Genomic DNA, 25,605 nt, shown 5'->3' on the forward strand with positions numbered 1-25,605 from the left:
CAGAAACATTCAATAATTTCAACCTTAGCAACTGTTATAAATATACAGGCCATTCTAAACACCCTTTATGCAGGGCCGGTGCTAGGTTTCTTGGAACCCTAGGCAAAACTTCTGAAGCCACCCCTCACCAGATCCCCTGTCGGAGTACCGGCAGTCAGGATTCCGATGTCGGGATACTGACCATGTAATCCCGACCTTCGGCCACCATACCACACCCTTGGCATCTCCAGCACTGTAGGTATTCTGGCTCTGATCTTCTGGTAGTGAGTCAGGATTCTGGAGTCTGTATTTTGACTGCAGGCTTCCTGATCGCCAGGATGCTATATGTATCATATATTATATATATACACAACATTACATGTTATGCCACAAACCGCAATGCCCATTATACGTTATGCTACACACCATGATGCCCATTACACATTATGCCACATCGTGATGCTCATTACACCATATGCCAGGGCTTGACAAATATTTGTAAAATAGGTGACATTTCGTGCCGAAGGCATGCGACAAAAATTACACCGTAATGCCTATCGCACCCCTTACATATTATAGCACATGCCATGATGCCCATTACACGTTATGCCAGGGCTTGACAGATTTTTCTTTTTAAATATGGACAACAGAGAAAGTGCACGTCAAAGTTGTATGCCAAAAATATACACTGTAATGCCTATTACACGCCAAGCACCCATTACACAGTATAAAACATGCCATAATGCCCATTACACGTTATGCCGCACACTGTAATGCCCATTACACGTTATCCAAAACACTGTAATGCCCATTACACATTATGCCAAAAACCATTATGCCCATTACAAGTTAAACCAAACACCATAATGCCCATTACGTGTTATCCGAAAAACAACGTAATGCCCATTACACATTGTGCCACACACTGTAATACCCATTACATATAATACCACATGCTGTAATGCCTATAAGTGCTGTTTACCTACATGCTCGTTGCTACGGGTTTCATTCTCGATTGTAGGAGTTGCATGCACTTAGTCTGTGGTAGTCTTGCTGTGCAGGGTTCTGTGCGGGTGGCGGTGGCTCCTCTGCGATTCCGCGGGAGAAGGCCGGGCAGGTCGGGTGAGGTGGGCAATGATGGCCTGGGATGGGCTTGCCTTCTAGCCTGCTGATGCTGGGCCCCTGGCGGGTCAAAGTGATGTCAGACCGAGTCGAACACCAAATTATAAATGACCGTTTCCTACTGGCTGTCCCATTTTCAGTTTTAACTGAGCTGCTGCCAGTCCTTTGAGTGTCTGACTGTCCTGTCCCTCCCTTTTCATTTCTTACTGAGCAGCTGTTGGCTGCCTTGCTCTCCGTAGCCTGGGCCAGTGGCATATGGGTGCAGAACGGTGTGGGCACTGGCAGCGGGACTGCTGCCAGTCTGGAATGATTGTAAACTTCCTGCGCCCCCACTGACCTATAAATCACAGGGCCATCACTTTATACAGCGCCGCTGGAGCAGAAGCACCAAGTGTGATGTCGGGCGAGCGGCTGCTGTAGGTGACGGCAGGGGTGGACACTGCACAATTCAGGACCCTCTTGTGCTGAACACAGAGCGCCCTCCAGTGGCCGGCGCCCTAGGCAGCTGCCTAAAGATGCATAATGGTAGCGCCTTTATGTTCAATGTGTGTATGCCCCTAGGTAGGGATGTCCGTAGGTCAGAGAGAACACTCTGAATAGGCCTTGCAAAATGTACCCACTAACATATCACACAGTGAATATTAGTTTAATGTTGCCCATACACTAGGGCGATATTGCATACAATCCTTTCGATTTCGATCGCATCTGTGTGATAAATCAAAGGATCCCCCGAAACGATGCCCGGGCCCGCCGGTCACATATCATGTCGATAGATATTATGTGCTGCACATAATATTTTTTGTATTGCATGAACGCTCAAATGCAATTGGTGGGTGGGGGAAAGATGGAGTGCTTTTGACGGCATCGGTTCAGGGAGAGGGTGTCGGAGGGAGCGCCGACAGCACTGTAAAGGAGCGCTAGCATGCGGTGGGGGTTAGTGGCGGCAGGAATTGGGGGGGAAAAAACAGTTTAAAACATTGGGCGGTCCTCTGGATCAAAAAACTCAGCTGCACTGACCCCCTCTGGCTGCTAGTGCTACTTCATAGCACTATGCTACTCAGCCGCCCGCCCTCTTTCAGCACCCGATGTGCTATCGCAGAGGGCATGTAGCATCGGGTGCTGGAAGATGCGATCCATATAGCATCTGATCGCATAAGTGTATGGTCACCATAAGTGTCTCTCCTTAATCAGGGGTGAGTGAGCAGTGTACAAGGGTGACAAATCTAGTTGATACTGCAGTTTGGCAACCAATCCCTTCAAAGACTTTGCAGCTAGTATACAGCATACTTGCCTACCCTCAGGAAGGTCGGGAGACTCCTGAAAATCATGTCGTCGTCCCCGGAGGAAGGGTGGGCAAGCCCTCCCCCCCCCCCCCGACTTCCGCAGGACCCTCACATTCCCCCCTGGCATCCCACCAGCCTGCCGGTTAACCCCTTCCCGACATATGAGGTACATTTACGTCATATGTCGGTTGCGGGGGAATCAAGCCAGCTCACGGAGTGAGCTGGCTTGAAAGAGAGCAGGTAATGGCTGTATATTACAGCCAGGCACCTGCTCTCACGGCCACGAGCGGCGAGTTCGCCGATCGTGGCCGTTTAACCCTTTAAGCACCGCGGGCAAAGCGCCCGCAGTGCTTAAATAGCTGATCGGAGGGGGGGGCGCCCCCCTCCGGCGCCGATCGCGGCCCCCCGCGGCGAGATCGGAGGGTGCCGATCGGTTGCCATGGTAGCCAGGGGTCTAATGTAGACCCCTGTGCTGGCCGTGTCAGCATTCCTATTACATCCTGCCTGAGGCAGGATGTAATAGGAAGTGCTGAAAATCACTATGTTCAGCCATAGAGCTCTATGGCTGAACCTAGTACAGGCGATCGCGCCCCCTAGTGGTCAAGTACACTAGGGGGCCTTGTAGTAAAAGTAAAAAAAAAAAAAAAAAAATAAAGTTTAAAAATAAAAAAATATTAAAAGTTCAAATCACCCCCCTTTCCCCATTTCACAAATAAAAAGAAATAAAAAATACAAAAAATAAACATATTTGGTATCGCCGCGTTCCTAAAAGTCTGATCTATTAAAATATAACATTAGTTATCCCGCACGGTTAAAGGCGTAAACGAAAAATAATTCCCAACACCAAAACTACGTTTTTTGGTCGCATCGCCTACCCAAAAAAAAATAACTAAAAGAGATCAGAAAGTCGCCCATATCCCATAATGGTATTAATTAAAAAGTACACTTCAGCCCGCAAAAAATGAGCCCTCACCCAGGTCCGTAGGTGGAAAAATAAAAAAGTTATAAGCCGCAGAACATGGCGACGCGACGCAAATTAGAAAAACCGTAAAAGTTGCTATTTTTTTTTTTAGTGGTAAAACATAACGAAAACTATATAAGTTTGGTATCACCAGAATCGTAACGACCCATAGAATAAAGATAACCCATCATTTTAAACGAACTATGAACTCCAAAAAAAGCGTAACCAGCGCAAAATTGTGGAATGGCGTTTTTTTTTTTTTTTACCCCACATTGAATTATTTCCTGATTCCCCAGAATATTATACGGTATAGTAAATGGTACCATTACAAAGTACAACTTGTCCCGCAAAAAAAAAGCCCTCATGTGTCTATATAGCCGGAAAATTAAAAAAGTTACGCTTATTTGAACGCAAGGAGGAAAAAAAAAAAAAATTAACAAAAAAGGCAATGTCGGGAAGGGGTTAAGTACAGACATTTGCAGGTGTACACGCAGGGGGCGGGGCTAAAATATGCAATTGGTGTAATTTTAGCCCCACCCCCTCCACAGGCCCCCGCAAAATCACAGCATTTCCTAGGATGGGGGCAGTGCTTGTTGATGTCATGCTCTGGCTCTGCCCTTAGAAGCACTTCTGCAGGTCTCCTCCCTGGGTTTATTTCTCTATACAATGTACAGATGTAGCCAGCCTCAGCCAGCCCGACATCTCCATAGCGCTGGCGGAGGGCATGGCCGGCGGACTGGGACGCATGAGCGGCTAACTCGTTCGCGCAGCCCACATTGCAAGGCAGCTGGAAGTGGGGACCGGGTGCTTCACTGTATGCAGGTCTGCTGGCAGAATGGGGCGCATGAGTGTCTCGTGCCTGTGCCCCCCATTATGTCAGACTCTGGCAGAGGGGCAACTCCATCTGTATTTCTGTAGAAGTCAGACAACAATGGATTAAGCACCTATTTACTAATGACACCCAAGGTGACAGGGAATCCCTTTTTCGTAAGTCCTTGTTCAAAGGACTAGAATATCAACAAAGAAATAATTACTTCTCCCCATACTCTGTATGCTATATACAGTACAACAGATTAGTGAGACTGGAGGATTACATTTGTAGTTAGAATCGCACTGTGAATATAGCCTTCCTTTTTATAATTGAATAGGACTGGGTTGTTAAGGCTACAGACATAAGAGACCGGACTTTACTATATTTGTAATCTGTACCAAGTAGATCATTTACCAAATGCTTAAAGTTCGATCTTTACACCGCTACGGCAAGCAGCATGCCCTGCAATGAATATGGGCTTAAAGTGCCGCCCCCCCACCCCCCAAACCCCCTACAAACTGAAAATTTGTGCCCTACCTGCCATACTTTATGAAGGGACAGCGGACTCACAAGGGAGGGGTGTTGTCACACAATAGGGCCCCCAATTCAAATTAAGCCACACAGCACAATCATATTGACCACACAGGTAGTACCCCTGATTCATATTACACCACATAGTAATCACATTATGACACACAGTAGTGCCTCTTACCACTACCACTACCCTTTGGGGGTGATTCAGTATGGATTGGAAGGGGCCGAATTCAGCCCCGTTCTGATGGTGTCGGGTCTGTACATGTGTGTATTTTCGCATATGCAGACCCCTGTGTGAACGCCTTCGGTGACCATCACAGTCCCCATGAAAATGCTCTGCGTTTTCCTGGGTCACATGGTGTCGATGCCCACCCCCTCTTCAGCAGACTAAAAGCCCGTTTAGACTGATGGGCATTCTTCCAGGTGGCGTCAAGCCTCTCGCTAAGAAGCAAATGATCGCTGGTTAGCGAGCAGTACTGAATCACTGCCTTTGTGTGAAGTAATTTTCCCTTATCCTGCCCCAGTTTCAGTGCATGTCCTCGCATTTCGAATGGAAAAATTCAAGCAGGTAATACAGTGAAAGGAAGTGTGTGCGTGTGCGTATATATAAAATGCAATGTGAATATAAAAACTGGAGATCGTGGCATAAAAATGGACAAGTCAAGGATATTGTTATTATAAGAAATATAAAAATAAGAAACTGCCTGATAGATATATTTTTGAGAAACTAAATAAAGGTTTGGAAGATCAATAATGATGTGTGGTTAATAAAAAAATAATGTAATACTATCCTATATAAAGAAATGCTGCGCCTCACCTCTGGGGGGGGGTCAAATGTTATGCAAATAGGTGGCCACCAGATGGAGCAATTGGACTGTTGCACGCAGCTGCTGACGTTGGCATTTACTGTTATGTTGTTGCATCCTTTTGACAGAGAGGTAACTAGAAACAGTAGAACTTACTAGATACAGTACAACACCATTACTTATACATAAACATCACATCTCCCACTACAGACACTATAATTGCATTATTGTAACTACAACAAACTCTGTAAGTGGATTGTACAAAATCATGACATCAGTTCTGCAAGGATAAAACTCTGTAGCAACAACTTTCAGCAGACATTGGGGGGTATTCAATTTTCAACAGTCCGAAATACTGGCCGATTCAACAGTTGGTATTCAATATTCTGACTGCTGTCAGTCAGAACAGCCTTGGATTGTCGAAATCAGCCTCAGATTGTTGAAAACAGCCGTGGATTCGACCAAATTGCGGCTGATTTCGACAATGGCCTCAATGTGGCTAAAAACGGGCACACTGAATAGGTGCGTGACGATATTTCCTACTGTATGAAAAATTGTCACACATTCAATACCCCCAATGAGTGGAACAGTTCCAGCTACACAGTCATAAGGGTAAAACTGTAGTTTGAGGATGATTTTGTATGGAGTTTCTCCAGTTATGAGAATCACTGAGGATAAAACCAGTACAGTCTGATTCCTCTTATCTACAGTAATGCGAATGCAACATCTCACAGACCGGACATTTACCACACTGTATTTATGACATGGTTATAATAAGTAAATAAAAACCGTAAAAACAGGTTTTAGGCTCATGGATTATGTGAGATATGAGCTGCCTGACTAATGTGGATTTGCGTGCAGCTCTCAGACAGCACTCTACAATAAATGTGTCAGTATCAGTTGGGTGGTCCCCTCTCCTTCCATCAGTTATCCACTTTCCTTGTATTGTCAGTGTCGCCTGTACTCCTGACAGCTTTACAGAGCAAGCCATTAAAGCAGCAAAATAGTTTAAGGATTCAGAATACAGAGCTCAAAATGGTAGATTTAAGGCAGATTAAATAGGTTTTATTTCACTTACCTAGAGTTTAATGTGGTCAGAAAGTGATTGCTTTTTATTCTCCATTAGCCATGTTTACAATGGATCGGTTAATGGTGCAATACACTCTGCACCTATTACTGAGGCAGTTTAAGCACTATGTGCATGAGGGGATAACTTCGCTCACTAGGCATGGAATGTTTCTCCCATTTAGTTGATCATGATGTTCCACGCAATGCTATTAATATATCTGGTACAGTAAAATGGAGGCCTCTGAAGGAATGGGACTCACCTGAGAATAATGTTAGATGATCCCTGTAGCATAAAGCCTTCAGCACATATTTGTCACTTGCTAAGTGCCTTAATGGTGGAAAAATATAAGAGTAATAAAACAGCAGGCATCTTCTCCTTTCCACAGGTTGGATTGTTATCTCTGTCTCCAACATTCCTGGTGTTGGCTTTATTCAAAGTTAGCACAAGTGCAGCCATATTGTCCGAGTAGCTTTCTTCTCTCCCTGGGACGCCTCTGTGAACTCCTAGGTATTCTTTGTACCTGACAGCACTTCATAAAAGGTCATATGCCTCAGGGACTTCTGGGAGCAGTTTATTATGGCAATATTCAAGCCTGTGCCAAGTGCTGGTGAGAACATTTTTTTTTTCAATATTAAGTTTTTATTGTTATAAAACAGGGATCAAAATGTGGAATAGGGTACAGAAGTGGAAGGGGGTGAGATGGGGAGCATACAGACTGTATACATAAGAAACATATACATAACCACAATACTATACAGGTAGTTAACAGTCAATGAATACACAGAAACTAACAAATGTAACAGGGAGGCTAAATTTAAAGTTGAAAGGTTGAGACTGATTCTCACTCACAATCGAATATAAAAAGTAGGACCATAATAAAGCAGTTCATCTCTAGGAGACCAAAACCAAAGGATTCAGCCGGACAACATCTCTGATTTAGAAAACGTCACTTGTGCGCGAGCGGAATTTCCCCGTAGTGGCTGTGGATCACTTCCTGGCTTATGCTGCTCTATATAGTAACTGCAATCCTATTACACTTACCCTTACCTGTCCTCTGCTGAACAGTGACATGAACTTTGCAGAGCAGTGAAGCCTAATTAGCACCAAGGCTTTTAGAGTCCAGGTAGTTGAGTTACTTGTATTATAGACAAACCAGTTGCTTCCCAGAAAAAAAAATATATATTTATATATATATATATATATATATATATATATATATATATATATATATATATATAATATTACCATTACTACACTTATACACTAGCTTTGCATTCCGCTTTTCGGTGTCGCTGAAACCATTAATATAGCTTTCACAACGCAAAATGCAGGGTCGCACCGGGACTTTGAAATGGTTCAGTCCCGGTGCGACACTGCATTTTTCTTTCTAAAGCACCATTAGTGGCCCGGCAATATTGCCGGTTCGCTGACATCATGAGGGGGCGGGGTGGAGCGGCGGAGCTTCATCAGGGGCGGGGGAGGAGGCAGCACTTGGAGCTGGTGCTGCTCCAAGCACTGCCTCCTCCATAGTGTGAACAGGAACCTTGTTGCTCGACCCAGTTAACCCATTCATACTACACAGCAACCCGGCAACAGACCAATAAGAACCCTGCTTTTTTACCAGTTTGTAATGCTGGGTCTCTGGACCCAGCAAACCCTTTCAGATCGCACCTATTACCGGGTCTTACTGGAAACAAACCAGCATGAACCCGGTAATTAGGTGCGATTGGAAAGGGGTATAAAAGATTGTAAGTGGATCATATTTACAAGCACAGAGAGACTTGTTATTATAAGAGGGGGGAAAATACAAATTTTGGGATTAGATATCGTGCTGAACAAATGCTATAGCAAGTCAAAATTAATTTTCCCATAATAAACTGTAACATTGTACTGAATATGGACACACACACTCGCTTTGCTGAAGTATTCACAGGAGTCTCCTTATTTCAAGAAACGGTCGTTTCCACTTAAGGTTGACAGGCCTTAGGTTGACATAGACAAAAGAATGACATGCCTAAGGTTGACAGGGTCATAAGATCGACACATGCATTAGCTCGACATTGAGAAGGTTGACAGTCAAAAGGTCAACATGGGGTTTTCACGTTTTTGGGGTTTTTTTAAGCCGACATTTGCCGATAGGCGGTATTTGATGCCCTACGATCCACTAGGGTAAGGAGGGAGAATAGAATAGTGTGCAGAGTGTAGCGAGGCCCTCCACCTGAAGCATGGCGAGCGGATGCGGTGCACCAATACGGTGTCCATGTCAACTGTGTCAACATTCGTGACAAAAAAAGTGGGGAGAACCCACCAAAAGGTCAACCTTCAACTCTTCTATTCTCCCTCCACTCCCTAGCGGCTGGTAGGGCATGAAATACCGCCTGTTGGCACATGTCAGCTCAAAAAAAAAAGTGAAAAACCCATGTTGAACTTTTGACTGTTGACCTTCCCAATGTTGACCTAATGCATGTGTCGATCTTTTGACCCTGCCGACCTTAGCCATGTCGACATTTTGTCTGTGTCTACCTTTAGTGGTCGACCCAATGTATGTTGACCTTAGTTTGGACGGCATAATGACCCATACCCCTTATTTCTGGGCAGATTCTAAGCCAAAAATGTGTGTGCTGGACATGTGCTCAGAGTACCAAAGGAAGGGGGGGATGCTCTAAGTAGTACGTATATGGAAGTCACTTTTTCTCCATATTATATGGCCATGACTGTGATGCTCTCTGTATTACTGTATATAGTAATCACCGTTGTGATCTGTATTTTATGGCAGTTCCTGTGGTGTTGCTTTTTTATTATTTGTCAGTCACTTTTGCTTTCTGAATTTCTGTGCTGTTCTGTTTCTGTCACTGTGCTGTTTTTTTTCTATTGTAGATCAATAACTAAAAGGGGCAGACTAGATTGGCCAAGTGCTCCTTATCTGCTGTCAAATTCTATGTATTTTGATGCAGTCCCCGTAAAGCTCTCTGTACATATGACTTGGCCTGCAGCGAATTTACTGCGGGGACCGATACATGCGTATTGGCATATATACGCATGTGTGGGGGCTGGCGCATGGGGACGCCCACTGTTTCCTGGGCATGCCCACGAAAAAGGTTGGTGCGCACAGAATAACGCTAGGCGTCCCCATGCAAACTCAGGCGGGTCGAACCCTGCAAGGGGTGGGGGGCCGACGTCACATGGCGTCAGCACCCGCCTGTTCTCAGGCCTTTTTTTAAGCCGAATAAAGTCAATTTGATTTCGGTTGTACACACGCATGCAAATGGATGTGTGAGTGCACACATCCATTAGCATGCCGCCGCATATATTTACAAGGTGGCAGGGGGTGGACATTCATGATGAATGAATGCAGAGAGATTTGACTGTACTTAAGGTAAGGAGGGAGAAATCCACATTGTAAAACCATTGTGTATCATGGCATGTTATGTCCAGACACACTACAGTATTATTCACCAGTTTCTCAAACTACCCAGGGCATCACCATACACTGACTATAAGTGGGGCATGCTGGACAAGTTATAAGTAGCAGTTTTGAAAACACACTATTAGGCTACAGCAGTAATATTACAGCAGTGGTGTCAAACTCATGGCTTTCCAGCTGTTGTGGGACTACACGTCCCAGCATGCCCTGCCACAGTTTTAGCAATCCATTATATAAAATCGGTGTCAGGGTATGCTGGGACATGTAGTTCCATGAGTTTGACACCACTGTATCACAGATTAGGGCTATAACCGTAATATTACAAACTATATAGCAGTCATGTGAGACCCTAGTTAGAGGGTATCATTTTCCTTCTAAAAGCCCCAATTATGTGAGAAGAGTTATATCATTCTTTTCTGGATCTCAATAATACCCCTTTTACACCACCGCAAAAACCTGGGTCATCCTGACCTGGGTAGAGGGCGGTGTAAACGGGTACAACCCAGCTCCTGTTTACATGAATGGATGGTGTCCAACCTGCGTACCGCAGCATCCGCAGGTTGGATGGGGGGCACACACAGCCTCCTCTGCTGTCTGCTATACTCTGCAGACAGCAGCGGCGGCGACAGCAGAGTAGGTGAATGGATGCCTGTGTGCAGCATCCATTCACCTCCCGGACGACGGCTGGGGGGTGCACAGCAGCTTACCCAGCATGGCGATCAGTGGTCCCGGCGCTTGCAGATGATGTAATCTCCAATCACCGTCTCCGTCTACACTGCGGGTAGGCACCGCAGTGTAAATGGAGTAAATCCCGTATCTGACCCGGCTTGGATCCTTGTTCCAAATGCCGGGTTGGATCCTGTTTTTTTGGTGGAAAAGGGGTATAATTAGTCACTTCTGTGTCGACAACTATGAACAGAGCGTTGTATTTGCCATTACTGGAATCATGTATAGAAGTGCAGATGTTTGTCATAATGAAATCCTGGATTTATGCACAATGGTCGCATGTTTCATACTTGACTACAGACTGCTTTACTCAATATTGCAGAGGATATGGGAATGTAACATGATTACACTAAGATGATCAGTTCAGTAATTAACTGAGGATGTATTGCGTGCACTTGAGTCTTCGTTGTGTTAGTCATACCTATTATATTTAACAAGCTCTCATATTGGAAGAGATCTATCAAGGTTTGGAGAGAGGTAAAGCAGAGAGAGAAAAATACTAACCAGATCCGAACTGTGATGTTACAGGCTGTGTTTGAAAAATAACAATTAGCAGCTAATTGGTTGGTACTATACTATGGGCGGGATGTACTAAAGGGAAAATGCATTTTCCTATTTACCATTACCCATCCACCCCGTTTTCGCCTGGCAGGGTATCGCCACCCAGAGGGATACCTATGGGCTTCTATCGCTGCCCCCAGTCTGCGCCCCCCCCTCCCATCCACCTGATCTCCTCCTCCCCCAGCAGGTGTCACAGCCGGGAGGACATCCGGCTGCAGGGGGACACTGGCAGCCGCCGGGATGTGATGGAGACCCCCGCAGACCACATCAAATGTATCGCGGGGGTCTCCGTCACCGCAACCCGATGCTAGCCGCATATGTTAGTACTTATGCTGCAGCATCGCGGCGGCTGTCAGGCGAAGGGTGGCGATGTATATTAATACACCCCGCCCTATATTCATTCTACATTCTACTTCCATGTACAGCAGGTAATATTTTTGCAGTTTTTATACGGGTTGGCGACACTACCAGCCTCTACCTACACATTGTTATGCTTTCTCCTGTTTCACTAACAATTATTTATTTTCCCTCCAGAATCCTGTATTTTAATTATTTTTGCATTATGTTTAATGCTCTTCAACTAGCATACATAGTTTATGTAATTAGACCAGAATGCTACAGGACAAAGCCTATTTATATACAGTTGGAAAAAAAAACCTACAAAAAAGGGTTTCTCTCAAGAGAACATTTAATACTGTACTGCAGATCTGCTATGACAGACATTTCAATGGGAAAGTCCTAACCAGACTGACGGCTTACTAAACAATAGCTGCCACTGAAACCAGGCCCGTAACTAGACCTTTGTGGGCCCCATAGCCAAACTCTAAATCAGGGGTGGCGAACCTCTAGTAAGGGGAAGTTCTTGTGAGATGCCTCTTATTCAGCAGCAGAAGACTGGGAGTCTTATTCAGTGGCAGCCGCTGGAGCATGGTATGGGTGTAAGTAAGTAAGTAAGTTTTATTTATATAGCGCACTTTCTCCAACAGGACTCAAGGCGCTTTACAGACAATAAAAATAACAATGCACATACTGCAATACAAAGGGTTATCAGTACAAGGAACAGGCAACAATGGCAGTACAAATGTACATCACACATACAGATATGCACAAGACGCATTCTAATAAGGGACACGGACATGGGGAACATATTTACCGAGCTGTGCAGTACCCAGGCAGCCATTCAGCGGCGCCACATGGTGATTGCACAGCTAGTAACAGTACTGATATATATAAACTAGATGTACTCTAATGAGGAGCACAGACATGGGGACCATATAATTACTGAGCTGTGCAGCACCCAGGCAGCCAATCAGCGGCGCCACATGGTGATTGCACAGCCAGCTAGGTAGCCAGTAACAGTACTGATATATATACTAGATGTACTCTAATGAGGGTCACAGACATGGGGAACATATCATTACTGAGCTGTGCAGCACCCAGGCAGCCAATCAGCGGCGCCACATGGTGATTGCACCAGCCAGTACTGTACATATAGAACACAAAAAAACAGTACAGGGTACACAGAACTAGTCATAACACAATTAAAGCACAATTCTTAGTACACAATACAGCTGAGATATAAGGAAGTGAATGAGAATAGATGCAGGTATAGATTGTAGATGAGTAAGAGAGCTGTAGTTGAAATACAAGAAGAGTGCAGTGAGAACAGGAGGGAGGAGGGCCCTGCTCTAAGGAGCTTACAATCTAGAGGGAGGGGGAGACAGACAGGTGACATGAGGTGCAGGTAAGGAAACCTGAGGCAAGAAGTGAGCATGGCAGGACACGAGGCAGCAGGTAAAGAGAATGGACAAAGTAGTCCTCTCTCTCCTCCTATCCTCCTCTTCCCCCTCCACCTGCACCCTTGACCCCTAATAGCTTTGCACCGTGGGCCATGCCACAGCACACCCTGCTAGGGGCAGAAAGCATGCAGAGTGAATAGGGAATGCACAGGATTGAGGAACCATGGCTCTGGTACATAGAATGGTTCAGTATGAAGTTCATTGTCTTGGCTGTGCAGACTGTAGGTGATGCTGGGTCAGGTAACTCACTGCAGAATGCTGGATTTTCAGTGGATGATGTTGAATTTTATGTCCTTCTGTGTTCCTCCGGTATTTCTTTATGTAGTTGTTCAATGTTTGTTCAACTGTTTCTTTAACTGTTCAGATGCTACCCTTAGTTAAGAACACCCTTTGCTAAAACAGCCAGCTGCAAAACAGCAAGCTGTCTTGCTTCTAACCCTACAGAAATACTATCCCAAATTAAGAGCAAGGCCAGGCCAGACCATTTGCCCACCTGATTGAAATGCTAATTGTACAAAGATCATAAACTAGCCTGATTAGCCAACCAAGAGGTATGCTAATATTGGCTTACTTAGAACCTTCCAATCTATACATACATCTAACAAAATACAATTATCTATTGATGTTACATACATTTATAGCTAAAACATGCCAGAAGACAATGCAGAGGCTAGGCTGGGATCTGTAGTGCAGTGGATGTGGATGTTACATACATTTATAGCTAAAACATGCCAGAAGACAATGCAGAGGCTAGGCTGGGATCTGTAGTGCAGTGGATGTGGATGTTACATACATTTATAGCTAAAACATGCCAGAAGACAATGCAGAGGCTAGGCTGGGATCTGTAGTGCAGTGGATGTGGATGTTACATACATTTATAGCTAAAACATGCCAGAAGACAATGCAGAGGCTAGGCTGGGATCTGTAGTGCAGTGGATGTGGATGTTACATACATTTATAGCTAAAACATGCCAGAAGACAATGCAGAGGCTAGGCTGGGATCTGTAGTGCAGTGGATGTGGATGTTACATACATTTATAGCTAAAACATGCCAGAAGACAATGCAGAGGCTAGGCTGGGATCTGTAGTGCAGTGGATGTGGATGTTACATACATTTATAGCTAAAACATGCCAGAAGACAATGCAGAGGCTAGGCTGGGATCTGTAGTGCAGTGGATGTGGATGTTACATACATTTATAGCTAAAACATGCCAGAAGACAATGCAGAGGCTAGGCTGGGATCTGTAGTGCAGTGGATGTGGATGTTACATACATTTATAGCTAAAACATGCCAGAAGACAATGCAGAGGCTAGGCTGGGATCTGTAGTGCAGTGGATGTGGATGTTACATACATTTATAGCTAAAACATGCCAGAAGACAATGCAGAGGCTAGGCTGGGATCTGTAGTGCAGTGGATGTGGATGTTACATACATTTATAGCTAAAACATGCCAGAAGACAATGCAGAGGCTAGGCTGGGATCTGTAGTGCAGTGGATGTGGATGTTACATACATTTATAGCTAAAACATGCCAGAAGACAATGCAGAGGCTAGGCTGGGATCTGTAGTGCAGTGGATGTGGATGTTACATACATTTATAGCTAAAACATGCCAGAAGACAATGCAGAGGCTAGGCTGGGATCTGTAGTGCAGTGGATGTGGATGTTACATACATTTATAGCTAAAACATGCCAGAAGACAATGCAGAGGCTAGGCTGGGATCTGTAGTGCAGTGGATGTGGATGTTACATACCTGTTAGATGACAAGAAATAGATGGATTAGTCCAGATTCATGCAGAATAAAACTGTTTCTTTAACTGTTCAGATGCTACCCTTAGTTAAGAACACCCTTTGCTAAAACAGCCAGCTGCAAAACAGCCGGGAAACTTGTAAGTGGCAAAACAGCAGGGAAACTTGTAAGTGGCAATTTTATATACAGTATGGTCCCTGAAGGATATTTTTCCCATTACAAATGGCCCTTGCCATAAAAAAGGTTCCCCACCACTGCTCTAAATGGACAGGGAAGAGTGGACACTGAGGTGTATATACTGTATATACTGTATACACATGCAAGGTGGGAGAGGATGCAGAGTGAGGGGGGGTGTGCATATATCTATATATATAAAACCTATGGACTCCTGGGTAAGTGCCCAGAGGTATGGGTTAATGTGTTTGTGATGGTCACGATAAGGATGGAAAGTCCTACTTACACCAGATGCCTGTTCGAGCCTCAGGAGGAGGTGACCAGAAATCCATATTAGGTTCAGTCTATAAGGTGCCCACACACTAGAAAGATCTGCGATCGTAAGGTGTGCACATAAATTAGCCTTAAAATCTTTTGTCCGTCCTGGACAAAAGATTTCATGCAAGCGCACATCTTTACCAAAGATTTTTCTTAAGATCCCGTGTGCGTTCCTATGGATCTTTTTGTTAAATCTTCTGATCTTTCGTGCAGCACATAATATCAGAAGATTCAGCTAAAGATCCACAGGAGCGCGCATCAGACCGATATAGACCGATTTTCTACCGATTATCGGTAAACATTGAATGATATATCGGACGATTTATCGGAAATCGGCCAATCGGCCCAAAAATCGTTCTAGTGTGTGGGCACCTTAAGGGTTTAATCGAGGGCTGCAGTTCAATTGACCTGAGCGCTACTTCAAGGCTAACTGGATCCAGCCTGTAGGCTTATTTCACACCAAAATTACCATAAACTGCAATATAACTACTACAAAGAGCTTTCTGTAACCTAATTATGATAGTGCAAGCACAATAAGGAAAGCCATAAGCAGGATGAGTGATTGGGTGAGATTTAGTAGGATGAGAGATTCAGAAAGTGAGAGATTTGGTAAGAAATCACCAGTTTTTTTAAAGCGGCAATAATTTACACTGCAAAATCAAACCAGTTTTGCAGTGTAAATAATTGCCGCTTTAAAAAAACTAGAGGTTTCTTACCAAATCTTTCACTTTCTGAATCTCTCATCCTATTAAATCTCACCCATTGTATCTGCTACTAAACATGTGTTGAGCATGCCTGTACTGTGTAGTCTGACTGTATATGACTTTTATATGACTAACAAGCTTTTGTTTTTGTTTCTTTTGCAGATCTTGGCAATCATTTCTATCCTGTTTATTGTATTATCAACAATTGCCTTGTCACTAAACACACTTCCGGAGCTACAAGGTATTGATGAATTCGGGCAAAATACAGACAACCCCCAGCTTGCGCATGTGGAAGCAGTCTGTATTGCATGGTTTACAATGGAATACCTCCTGAGATTCTTGTCATCACCTAACAAATGGAAATTTTTCAAGGGACCACTTAACGTCATTGATCTGTTAGCAATCCTCCCATACTACGTCACAATATTCCTCACAGAATCAAACAAAAGTGTTCTTCAATTCCAAAATGTTAGACGGGTAGTACAGATTTTCCGCATCATGAGGATACTACGAATTCTAAAGCTTGCCAGGCACTCGACTGGCCTCCAGTCTTTGGGTTTCACATTAAGACGGAGTTATAATGAACTTGGTCTGCTCATTTTGTTTTTAGCAATGGGTATCATGATTTTTTCCAGCTTGGTTTTCTTTGCAGAAAAGGATGAGGATGATACAAAGTTCAAAAGTATCCCAGCATCCTTCTGGTGGGCGACCATTACAATGACCACTGTTGGGTATGGAGACATCTACCCCAAAACTCTTCTGGGTAAGATTGTTGGTGGCTTGTGCTGTATTGCTGGGGTGCTGGTGATCGCTCTTCCAATTCCAATTATAGTAAATAACTTCTCAGAGTTCTACAAGGAACAAAAGAGACAAGAAAAAGCCATCAAGCGTAGAGAAGCTCTTGAAAGAGCGAAACGAAATGGTAGCATCGTCTCCATGAACATGAAGGATGCCTTTGCTCGTAGCATAGAACTGATGGATGTAGTGGTTGAAAAGACTGACGAGGTGGCAGGAAAGAAAGACAAAGTACAAGATAATCATTTATCTCCTAACAAATGGAAATGGACAAAAAGAACTTTGTCTGAGACGAGTTCTAACAAGTCTTTCGACACTAAAGAACACGGGTCCCCTGAGAAGAATCGCTCTTGTTCAAGTCCACAACACCTTAATGTTCAACAACTAGAAGATATGTACAACAAAATGGCAAAAACTCAATCACAACCAATACTCAACTTAAAAGAATCCTGTCAGTTAAGTAAAGAGACAGAAGAGCTGGAAATGGAAATAATCCCATGTCCGGCCATACCATTGCTGACCACTTACAAGTCCGGTATTGTTGATATGAGAAGCATGTCCAGCATAGACAGTTTTATCAGTTGTTCCACTGAATTTCCAGAATCTGGCGGTTTCTTACACGGCCCGCTGGCAGTTCTGCCATATAAAACAAATATAAGTTCAGGGCAAGATACACCCTCTGATCGGGACAGACCGCTCTCCTTAGATGTCAGCGGTGAGAGCTTCACCCAAATTAGTCCGAGGGCAGAAAGGAGCCGGCATTCTGCCTACATATTGGACAGTCCAAAAAGTTTTGTTAAAGTTAAAAACCCGCTAATGCTGAGATCCCTAAAAGTCAACTTTTTAGAAGGTGATAAAAGGACAATAGTACCGGCGCCAAACATGCTAAGCCAGCCAGAGCACAGACAGAGTCACTCTAAGTTAGACAGCTCTTGCTTTTCTGAGCAGTCTGTTCGCAGCCCTGAGACCTCACTGTATACAACAGCGAGTACTAGAACACCTTCCAAATCGCCTGAAAAACACATGGCAATAGCTTTCACTTTTCACGATGCTAATGTACATAAATATATAGACGCTGATACAGACGATGAGGGACAGCTTCTCGATGGCTTGGAGTCCTGTCCCTCTAAAGAGTTACTGGGCACTATGAGCCCAAAATATAACTTAAGATACAGTAGTCACCAAAAGCAGAGAGATACTGTTCACAGAACAGAAAAGAATCACCTTGAGAGTGCTGCTTTATCCAGTTCCTCGCGATACCGAGGTCAAAACTGCATTTACTCCACAGAAGGGATTACTGGAAGTAGTCGAGGTAACATGGAACCTGTCAAGATAGATAACCATATTTCACCAGAAGTCCGTGTGCTACCAGGTGGGGGAGGACAGTCAAACACACATGGCCCCAGAATCTGACACATTCGAACTTTGTGATGAATGTAATGTTCATATGTGCACACTGAGCTTCTTGCATGGCATTGATAACTAGCATCTTCTCCCCTTAGTCAGTGGGAGGGCATAGAGAGGAACACTGGACAGGCCTCCTCTCAAAGTGACTGAAGGATGATTTCCTGAACCATGCTAGAAATGTCACTGACAACTCAGATAGAAAACTCTGCATTGATTTTATCTCCTTTAATGAACTTCTCTCTTGAAAGCCATTGTGACCAAAAATGCCCCCAATTGAGATGAAACTGCTTTTTATTTCATTGTATACATACTTTATTTGCATTAACTTTATGGTGAAGGTGAGTAAAACATGACATGCTCAAATATTTTTGGAGTAAAATACATTTCTGTGTAGATCACTGTGGTCAAACAATGCCATACTGTATCTCTGGGGGAATAAAGTGCTGTGCTTCTCCAACATACCAATCAGTATCGCTAGGCAAACAAAGTGCTTGTTTGTCCAATGTACCACTCAATACCCAGTCTAGAGGAATATTGTGCTATGTTTTTATCCAGTGTACCATTCAATATCTCTAAGTTACGGTACTAGCCAATATCTCTGGGGGATATTGGAGGATATTTTGGTTCACTCCTTCCGGCAAATTCCTTCTTAGATGGACAAAATCATGTGCACTGCAGGCGGGGTAGATGTAACTTGTGCAGAGAGAGTGAGATTTGGGTGGGGTTTTACTTCAAAGTGAGAGAGTGCAAAAATAAAGCAGACAGTATTTTCCCTGCACAGAAACAAAATAACTCACCCAAATCGAATTGTCTCTGCACATTTTACATCTGCCCCCTGCAGTGCACATGGTTTTGTCCATCTAAGAATGAATTTGCCAGAAGGAGTGAATCAGAATAAGGCCCATTGTGCTGTGTTTTTCCTAATGTACCAATCAATATCTCTGTGGGAATAAAGTGCAGTGATTCTCTATAGCAGGGATGGAGAACCTTTGGCCCTCCAGCTGTTGTTGAACTACGCATCCCAGCATGCTCTGCTATAGTTTTAGCTTGACCAAATAGCAAAACTATAGCAGGGCATACTGGGATAAGTAGTTCAACAACAGCTGGAGGGCTGAGGGTTCCCCACCCCAGCTGTATAGTATTAGTTGATACCTCTAGAGGAATATAGCGCTATTTTCTCAATATACCAATCCACATCTCTGGAGTAATAAAGCACAGTGTTTCTCCAGTGTACAAATCCAGATCTCTAGCAGAATATAGTGCTGTATTTCTCCAATGTACCAATCCATACCTCTGGAATAATATAATGCTGTTTTCCCCAGTGTACCAAACCATACCTCTGGAGTAATACAGCACTGTATTTTTCCAATGTACAAATCCTTATCTCTGGAGAAACACAGCACTTTATTCCTTCAATGTACCATTCCACATCTCTGGAGTAATACAGCTCTGTGTTTCTCCAATGTACAATCCCTATCTCTGGAGTAATACAGCTCTGTGTTTCTCCAATGTACCAATCCATATCTCTGGAGTAATATAGCGCTGTGTTTCTCCAATGTACCAATCCATATCTCTGGAGTAATACAGCGCTGTGTTTCTACAATGTACAATCCATATCTCTGGAGTAATATAGCGCTGTGTTTCTCCAATGTACAATCCATATCTCTGGAGTAATACAGCTCTGTGTTTCTCCAATGTACCAATCCATATCTCTGGAGTAATATAGCGCTGTGTTTCTCCAATGTACAATCCATATTTCTGGAGTAATACAGCGCTGTGTTTCTCCAATGTACCAATTCATATCTCTGGAGTAATACATCTCTGTGTTTCTCCAATGTACCAATCCATATCTCTGGAGTAATATAGCGCTGTGTTTCTCCAATGTACAATCCATATTTCTGGAGTAATACAACACTGTGTTTCTCCAATGTACCAATTCATATCTCTGGTGGAAATAAAGTGCTGTATTTCTCCAATGTACTGCACCAATCAATATATCTTGGAGAATATAGCGCTGGTTTTCCCTATAAACCAATCAATATCTCTGGTGAAATTAAGAGCTGTGTTTTTTTCCCCAGTGTACCAATGGATACCTCTAGAGGAATATAGTGCTGTGTTTCTCCAATGTACTTATAAAACACAGGCAAGGGGAGTTGCATCAGTTGTCATGGACTTAGATTGTCAAATACGTGACATGAAATGATTGTACAGTGCATTGTTTTAACTACAGTTATACAGTGATAGTTGTTGTTATGGTCAATCAGGGCATTAAATCTTTTAGTGCTAAAGAAATAACACTATGGGTTTTTAGTATTGTCTAGACTATATTTATTAAAACATGAAACAAACGCTATTTTGTAGCATTTTCTATCCATGACCTCTGTAGCTGCAGGAGAAATGTATATATATATTTATGTTTTATCGTTTAAAAACACTTAACATTTTTGCACACTTCTGCAAGTGTAAGGAACTGTAAAAATATAGCACTTTAAAGTAAGCACTACCTTAATTTGTGCCTCTGCAGTTTATGTTCTGTTTGATTCTGTAACAATGCATTACTGGTTTCGCCTCCTTGGACCCGATGAATGCTCTCATTTCTGGAAACGTTTACACTTTGAGCCTTTGCACTGATACATAAAAAGGTTTGTGACCATCACGCACAAACACATTTAGTTTTTCTTCCTAAAAACTAAATAATTCATAGGGGATTAGAGTCTACAGGAAGTGGAACCCATTTCCAGCTTTCTCCCTACAAACCTTTTACGTTTTTTTTTAGCTTTTACTTACTTTAAACAAATATTTATTTAATTATTATTACTACAACTACTACTACTAATAAGACATGAGGTAAAGGTCATCCTGGTTGAGGCCTCTGACCTTTTAATATATGCCCATAAAAGATGCTTAGGTTATGGAACAGATGTAAAAGTTTAGCCCTGTGCTCCTAAAAAAAAATGGCACCTTAATATAGAGTAGAAAAAGACTAGTGCCGAGCGAATTTGGGCCATCTAGAAGCTACAAATCCCTATACCTCTTCCTAAACACCAATTAAATACCTATACGATTCTCCTATTATACTGGGGACTCAGGAGATGCTGCGACATTTTATTATTATTGTTTATTTATATGGCGCCACAAGGGTTCCGCAGCGTAGTGCTACAATTGTTGGAAGCCATAGGCAGACAATCTCTACTACAGGGAGTGGCAGGAGGGGTAGAGGATTTTCAGCAGATAAAATTTATATTTTCAGGTTTTAGAATTAATAAATAAACGAAAATGGCACCAAGGCAAATCTGAGGTGACCATCCATAGGACTCTTCAGTAAAGCCATAAAAGTACATTTTATTGGAAATAAAAGTAAAATGAATTAAAAAAAATAAAATAAAAAAAACCCACAAAATGCAACACCAAATACCAAAGCAGTAAAATAAATTATTTCTGTGCACAATGTGTATGGACAAATTATTTCTGTGCACAATGTGTATGGACAAATAAGAATGTGAGTGGTCAGGTAGATTGCCATTGTACATTCATTTTATACATTGTATTTTTATTATTTGTCTGGGACAAAAGTGTTCCACATAATCAGCTTGTGATGTTCAGACAACTGAGGTAACAAAGACGTATTTATTTTTTTACGTAGTCATTACAAATTTTATTTTGAATATATATATATATACATGAATGGTATAAGAATACAGTCATGTGGGTTACTATGTTGCCGTTAAGAAATGTTGTGTTTTTCTGTTACTGGTGACACTGGAATATTGTTTGATGTTTGTGGTTACAATACACATAAAAGACACGAATGGCAAAACTGTGACTGTATGGAAACAGACATTCAGTTGGTGCAACTCTCCATTTGTACCTGTTTTTTATGTGCTAAGCTTGTCTAAAAATCACTGTACCTCATAAAGACACCTGTGACAAGAAACTAGGCATTACAGTGCAGCCGTCAAAGGCACAGTGGAGACAGCCATCGTGTGTGCCTCATGTCTAAACATATGTCACTTCTTGTCCAGAAGATTGGTTAAGCTTATAAAATGGCCGCCGGTAAGGCATGTGGTTGATGAGAGAACTTTAGATATACTGAGCTAAATGTTGTTACCCCATTTGTATAAAGTACTGCAGACATACACAGAATGGGACTATATCTAATGTTACAGAGTATTTCGGATCACACCAGCAGAGTTGCTTGTATACCAATAATGTTCTACTTATCATTTGAAAAAAATAGAATGATTTTAGCCTTCTTTTACCTGGAAAAAAACATATTTATAGTTTCTTTTTGAACCCCATCATGGATTTATGGTACAACGAAATATGGCAAAACAGACATACTGGACTCATCACTTCCACCGTTACAGGCGAACCAGCTGGAAATGTGAAAGATTATATTCTACTCCCCATCATACAAATTAAGGAAAGTATTTTAACTAATGAAACCAGGAGATACAGAGGATCTTATGACATTGTTTTCTATGTTAATTTATGTGATTCCTGGACTGTTAAAATAAATATATGCAATATCTGTCATACTCGTGTTACCACTGATCAGACATGTTTGTAGCTGTCTCCCTGGAAGTGACTTGCTATGTTTTTTTATTTACAATTTCTCTGTGGAGAATGGAAACCATATCATTGTAATGTTTAATTATTAATATTAAATCAATAATGATACTTATTATTTTTAACAATTGCATTTTCTGATGAACACTTTGGACTGAAAAATTGGTAACAAATCTCCTCCTATTCCAGGACATATTTATATGGTGATAACCAGAACAATGACATAAAAAAAAATACTGTATGAAAAATGAAGTACAGTAGGTACAGATAAAGAGTGCAGGAAATCAAGATTCAAAGGAAGCAAAGAAAAAGAATGTATCCAGTTAGCCATGAGGAAGCATGAAGATTTTTCGCTATTTTTTCTTGTTTCTCGGATCTTTTTTTCACACCAAAAAAATCATTTTATGCCTAAAACAGACAGATTTAGTCAAACAAGTGGGTTTTTTGTTGCTGCAGCTTTGTTTTTGCTCAAGAACATGGCTGCTTTAGAGTGAAATAAAATTACCAATAATCTTCTAGAAATGTTAGCTATACACATACCTCCCAACAGTCCCTATTTTAGCGGGACAGTCCCGATTATTAGGGCCTGTCCCACCCGCGGGCAGCAGTGTCCCGCGGTGAGGGGGGGCTGTTGGGAGTCCCCCCTGTCGGCTGCAGCGTCTATTCCCGCAGCCAGGGGGCTGGGGGCATGGCTAGAGGCTCACAGAGCCTCTGGGTCATGCCCCCATAGCGGCAAAATGGGGGTGGGGCCTTGTGGGAGAGCCGCGAGTATAGGCCATGCCCCCTAAATTAGGCCACACCCCGAAATTTCCAACGCGCCTTTGGCGCGCTTCGGCAGTGTCCCGGGTCCGGGGACAAGAAAGTTGGGAGGTATGTATACAGGTAGAATGTATTTGGTTGCTATGGGCAACATCTCCACTTAAATAAATCCAACCTTAAGTAATTATACCTCAGAGAAACTAAGCTGTAAATAAATCAGATAAAAATAGATGCCTGGATGGAAAATGCTGCAGGTAGCAATTTGATTTCCAATTAAAAAAAGATAAAAATGAGCCACTGGGCGGTATTCAATGAGCCTGATTCGCCATGTTTTTATGGCGAATTTGTGCTGTTTGGCGAATTTCTGACTAAAACGGTGAATCACCCTATTCAATGACCACATGGCGAATACATTTCAAGGTTTTTTTCACCATGATTCACCGAGTAGCAATCGCTATCTTTTTATGGTGAAGTGTAATGTGAACTTCGTGTGTAGTAAATATACGCTCCCCTGCTGGCACCCCCGGGGGGCAGCCTGTGCTGCCTGGCACCCGGGGAGCCCACCTGCCCCCCACAAACGTTCAGGGGCAGGCAGAGAGACTTCCATCTCTCTGCCTGGCACCCTCCTCAGGCTCCCTGCGGCATTCGCCGCAGGAGCTCATATTCGCCTGTCAGGGGCAGCGAGCCCCTGACACGTTGAATACCGGAGCCCGCTGGCTCCGGAACGTGGCGAATGTGCAGCGAATCCTAAAAAGGATTCACTGCACCTCGCAGGTATTCACATTGAATACCGCCCACTGTATCTGTGGAGGTAGGGCTATTTCATTAGCAGCAAACCATGTGGAATGGTGACAATGGAAATGATGCTAGATTTGGAGGGCAGCATTGTATGAGGCATTTTTTTGTACCAACATACCACACAAACACACAGGTTTCTTAAGAACAGTATGCTGCACATTACATAATATGGCTACAGAAGCAGGTGACCTGTCCGTACGCTGTTACTATATGCTGCAAGCAAGGTGAAACATTGCCTCACACACTGGGGCATGAAGGGCCCACTGGGGGAAATGCAATGGTGGGTGCTCATGCTTAGGGGTGTGGCCAGTCTCCAGAGGGGTTGTGGCCAGCTTCCATATTGGTTTGCCTAACCATTAAAGAGTGTATTTATTTATTATTTATTTACAGTCTCTTATATAGCGCAGCAGATTCCGTTGCGCTTTACAATAGTAGACAGTGATAAAACAAACTGGGTAACAACAGACAGACTTGGGAGGTAGGAGAGCCCTGCTGCAAGCAGGGATATAGGAGGGGAAACACAAGGACAGGCACCAGTAATAGCATAGCAGTCCCACCAAGTTACAAGATCAGAAGGGAAGCTATATAATACACAAGTGCCTCAGAGGGTTATGCGTGTAGAACTTAAATATGATAGGCTTGCCTGAAGAGTTTTTAGGGAACGCTTGAAAGTTTGGAGGCTAGTGGAGAGTCTTATTGTGCGTGGAAGGGCATTCCATAGGATGGGAGCAGCCCGATGAAAGTCCTGTAATAGTGAATGGGAGCTAGTGGTCCGTGCAGAAGAAAGACGCAGATCTTGTGCAGAGCGGAGTGGTCGAGATGGGAGATATTTTGGGTACTTATGTAGTATCTGGGCGCCCGATTTTCTGATTGTATGCCTTACCTTAAGCAGACGATGAGCGTCTTGCAAGGAAGATTAGCCTAGCAGCAGCATTTAAAATAAATTGTAGTCGTGAGAATCTGTTCTTGGGAAGACCAGTTAGGAGACTATTGCAATAATCAATGTTGGATATAATGAGAGCATGGATAAGAGATTTAGTAGTAAAAAGGTTATTGAAGGGCTATAAGCGCTGCACTCAGGGTTCAGCCGGTCAGTGTATACGGAGAACTACCCACAGTTCCCCTGGATAATGCACTTGGAAAATATGTTTTTGATACTAAGACCAAGGCGCTCCCTTTCTAGGACAAAAACTTCACTAGGAATTGTAATAAATGAAAGATCGGTTATACTCTCCTTGTTTGGATCTGTCGTCTTT

General features: G+C 43.1%; 1 protein-coding gene across 1 annotated transcript in view; it reads left to right on the forward strand.

The window, feature by feature from the left end:
- The window catches only part of KCNB1 (potassium voltage-gated channel subfamily B member 1), a 186,147-nt gene extending 166,878 nt beyond the window's left edge, over positions 1 to 19,269 (forward strand). The window contains exon 3 of the mRNA XM_083146407.1: positions 16,184 to 19,269. Within this exon, the coding sequence (XP_083002533.1) occupies positions 16,184 to 18,229 (2,046 nt within the window). The 3' untranslated portion in view covers positions 18,230 to 19,269. The remainder of the gene's footprint in view (positions 1 to 16,183) is intronic.
- Positions 19,270 to 25,605: the final 6,336 nt, after the last annotated feature.

This window comes from Crinia signifera, chromosome 6 (assembly GCF_055691185.1).
Source record: "Crinia signifera chromosome 6, ASM5569118v1, whole genome shotgun sequence".
NCBI lineage: Eukaryota > Metazoa > Chordata > Amphibia > Anura > Myobatrachidae > Crinia > Crinia signifera.